The sequence below is a fragment of the Cucurbita maxima genome, unplaced genomic scaffold, assembly GCF_002738345.1.
Source record: "Cucurbita maxima cultivar Rimu unplaced genomic scaffold, Cmax_1.0 Cma_Scf00028, whole genome shotgun sequence".
NCBI classification, from domain to species: domain Eukaryota; kingdom Viridiplantae; phylum Streptophyta; class Magnoliopsida; order Cucurbitales; family Cucurbitaceae; genus Cucurbita; species Cucurbita maxima.
Genome location: NW_019272044.1, coordinates 788,965 through 792,069, shown reverse-complemented (window position 1 = coordinate 792,069; position 3,105 = coordinate 788,965). Strand labels below are relative to the sequence as shown.

The following is a 3,105-nucleotide window of genomic DNA, read 5'->3' as shown; positions in this document are numbered from 1 at the left end:
TTTTGAAAAAACTAAGAGCAACATAATTAGAATTTATTTGCTCAAAGTGAATAATATCGAACCAATGTGAAGTTTTGATGTTCCTAACAACTTAGACAATCAATTTGCATACTTAGACATTACCGCAAAATTTAAAAAGAAAATAAGAAAAACTTGGACTACTAGATAGCTACAAAAAGACGGAGAATCTCTCTAGAGCTCTCCCTTTCTAATTTATTTGAAATTTTCTTTTGACAAAAAAAAAAAAATTAGATACATAAAAATTATTAAAGACAAGAGGGAGGTAATTGAGGGCCAGAAGCAGAACCCTTGATGTTTTGACAAATGGAAGTTGAAGAGCCAGTGCCATTGAAGGCTAGGTTGATGTTGTTTAGCACTATACCTTGGCATGGAACAACTTGGCTGCAATTCAAAGTTACTGCCAATTGTTTTGCTGATGTTCCCCTTATGTTTTCATACTTGACGTCTTTGATTTGTATTCTTGACACGCTCTGCAATCATTCACATTTCGATTTAGAATCATTCGTTATAATGTAATATCAACTTTGATCGAAGCCAAACAAATTTCAAGATTCGTACCACTTTATTGTTATTGCAAGCATTGTGCGGGCAGTAGTTTTGATTGATTATGATAGGGCTTTCAACATTATACATTTTGAGATTTACAAATGTAAGGTTGCTAACCACACTTGAATATGATTTTGACCATGTTTTGATCTGAATACCATTTTTCGTGCCAACGAATTTGGAGTCTCGTACTGTGATTCCATCGATATTTGGTTCATTTTGGTACTTTCCAAGACTGCCGATACTAATTCCATGGCCAGGACCACAATGAACATTAGTTATGTTAACGTCCTTACTTCCAGGGCCAAATGAGATGCAATCGTCTCCGGTGGCGATGATTGAGTTCATGATGGTGACACCCGTCGACTTGGAAATGTGGATGCCATCCGTGTTAGGACTATCTTCTGGTGCTATCACTGTAACGTTATCAAACACTACATCATTGCATCCATGCACTTTGAAATGGCCGAGCTTGCTATTTAACGATGTTATGTTCGTAATCCTCACAATATCGATTGATTGGAGACTTATAGTCTACAAGAAATCAAACGTTATATTACAACAAATATATCGAAAACAAATGATAGCTTATAGACTCACAATAGGAAGGCGAGTGCATGGCCCATGTTTGCAGGTATTGTAAGGCCAAGCGGTTTCACCTTGGCCAAGGAAGCGGCCTAGACCCTGGATGACCAAGTTGGTGACTCGATAGAATTTGAACCAAGAGTAACCTGTGGCGAAAGCCTTGTCCGAAGAAGCCAAGAGATCACCATTAATTTGCAGTTGAATGAGGCCATTGCAAGGACCTTGAAGCAACACGGGCAAAACCAAGAACCTCCCTATTGATGGTACTAAAACCACACCACCTCCCTTATTTGCACACGCATCCCTCCATGCCATACTCAAACCCTACATATTTAATACTCTCATTGAAGATGGAATGATTTGTGTAACGTTAGAATGTTTCACCAAAATAGCTCAAAATTAAAATTTTGAAGGTACCTTAGTGCTATCTGTTCTTTCATCCGGTGTTGCACCGTATTGCGTAATATCGAACACTTTACTTTGAGCATAAGATTGGAAAAGGCAAAGTAGTATAGTAATGAACACTACGCATCCAATTTCTGATGATATCAAACCCATTTTTTTTATAGGTATGTGACTTTGATTACCAGATTTAAACTCATCTATCCTCTTCAAAAGCATTTTTAGAGATGATTCAAGATAAAAATGGAATGTTGCAAGGAATCAAGTAAAAACAAATTGAAAGTATGGACAGCTCATGAATTCAAAGACCTCACTCTTTGCTGTCTACTTTTCATCATTTTATTGTTGTTCGAATCACTATACTGATTTCATTGCTAAATTAAGAAATTAAGATTAATGACAATGAACTTCTTAAAGAAAAAATCAGTTTTTATCTTCCTAAGATTCTCCTATTTCTATGATCTCTTGTTACAAACAGAATTTAGAATAAATCAAACTTTTGTAATTATAAATTTAGTTTTTGTTGGATATGTTAGATAAAATATTTATGGAAATGTATGTTTGTATCTAATAGAATAATAATATACTTGAGCTTCCCATCACTTACTTCCAAAATTTGTGAGGAAGGATCAACCTCTGCATTGGTATGATATTTATTCGTCAATTTTGAGTATAAGTTTGCATGACTTTGCCTTTTGTTTTCTTAACACGGCCCGTATCAATGAAGATAGTGTTTCCAAGTTATATACCTGTGATCATCTCCTTAGTTAACCAATGTAAGACTCCAACAATCCACAACAATTCTCCTCTGAAAAAACTATACCATAGTGCTTCCCGAGAGAAATTTTTTTTTTTAGAGCCCTCGAACAACCTCTACTTATTTGAGTCTTGACTCCTTCTCATGAGCCCTCGAACAAAGTACACCCTAATTGAGGTTGGTTTTGACCCTTGATCGAACAACCTCCACTAATTTGAGGCTTGACTCCTTTTCAAGAGCCCTCGAACAAAGTAAGTACACCCTAACTCCACTTATTTGAGGCTTGACTCCTTCTCGAGAGTCTTCAAACAAAGTACACCCTAACTAAGGTTGGTTTTGACCCTCGATCGAAGAACACCAAAATGAATAACATAACTACTTCAGGGGAGGGGAGCGTTTATCTTTAACAAAGAACTTTAAACACTAAGCTTGTCAATTTTCGTAATTGTGTAACTAAGTTTCCTAAATTTTACACATGTTAATAAATACTAACAATTCTCCCAAGCAAAACACTGATTATTCTTTTCAAATAAAATCAGTAATTTTATCAGGCTTCATTCAAGAAGGAAAAAAAAAAAAAAAAAAAAAAAAAAAAAATCCGTTTAGGTACTTACCAAGTGGAGACTTTTCACTCCGAATCACTCCAGAATGTCTACAAATTTGACCATTTCTAGTGATTTGATGAGAATATCCGCACATTCCTTATTTTTCTACTTCACCGTTGTTCTTGGTGTTGTTTTTAAGCACTACAATAAATAATTGATACATTGCTTAAGAAACTCTATGGTAGACTT

The 3,105-nt window shown here is 35.4% G+C and overlaps 1 protein-coding gene across 1 annotated transcript; it reads right to left on the bottom strand.

Moving 5' to 3' along the window:
* Nucleotides 1-266: 266 nt before the first annotated feature.
* Nucleotides 267-1,467, bottom strand: LOC111500172 (exopolygalacturonase-like). The gene is made up of 3 exons (XM_023151832.1): nucleotides 1,168-1,467; nucleotides 580-1,101; nucleotides 267-491 (listed from the first exon to the last, which is right to left on the bottom strand). Exons 1-3 carry the CDS (start codon nucleotides 1,465-1,467, stop codon nucleotides 267-269), a joined length of 1,047 nt encoding a protein of 348 aa, XP_023007600.1.
* Nucleotides 1,468-3,105: the final 1,638 nt, after the last annotated feature.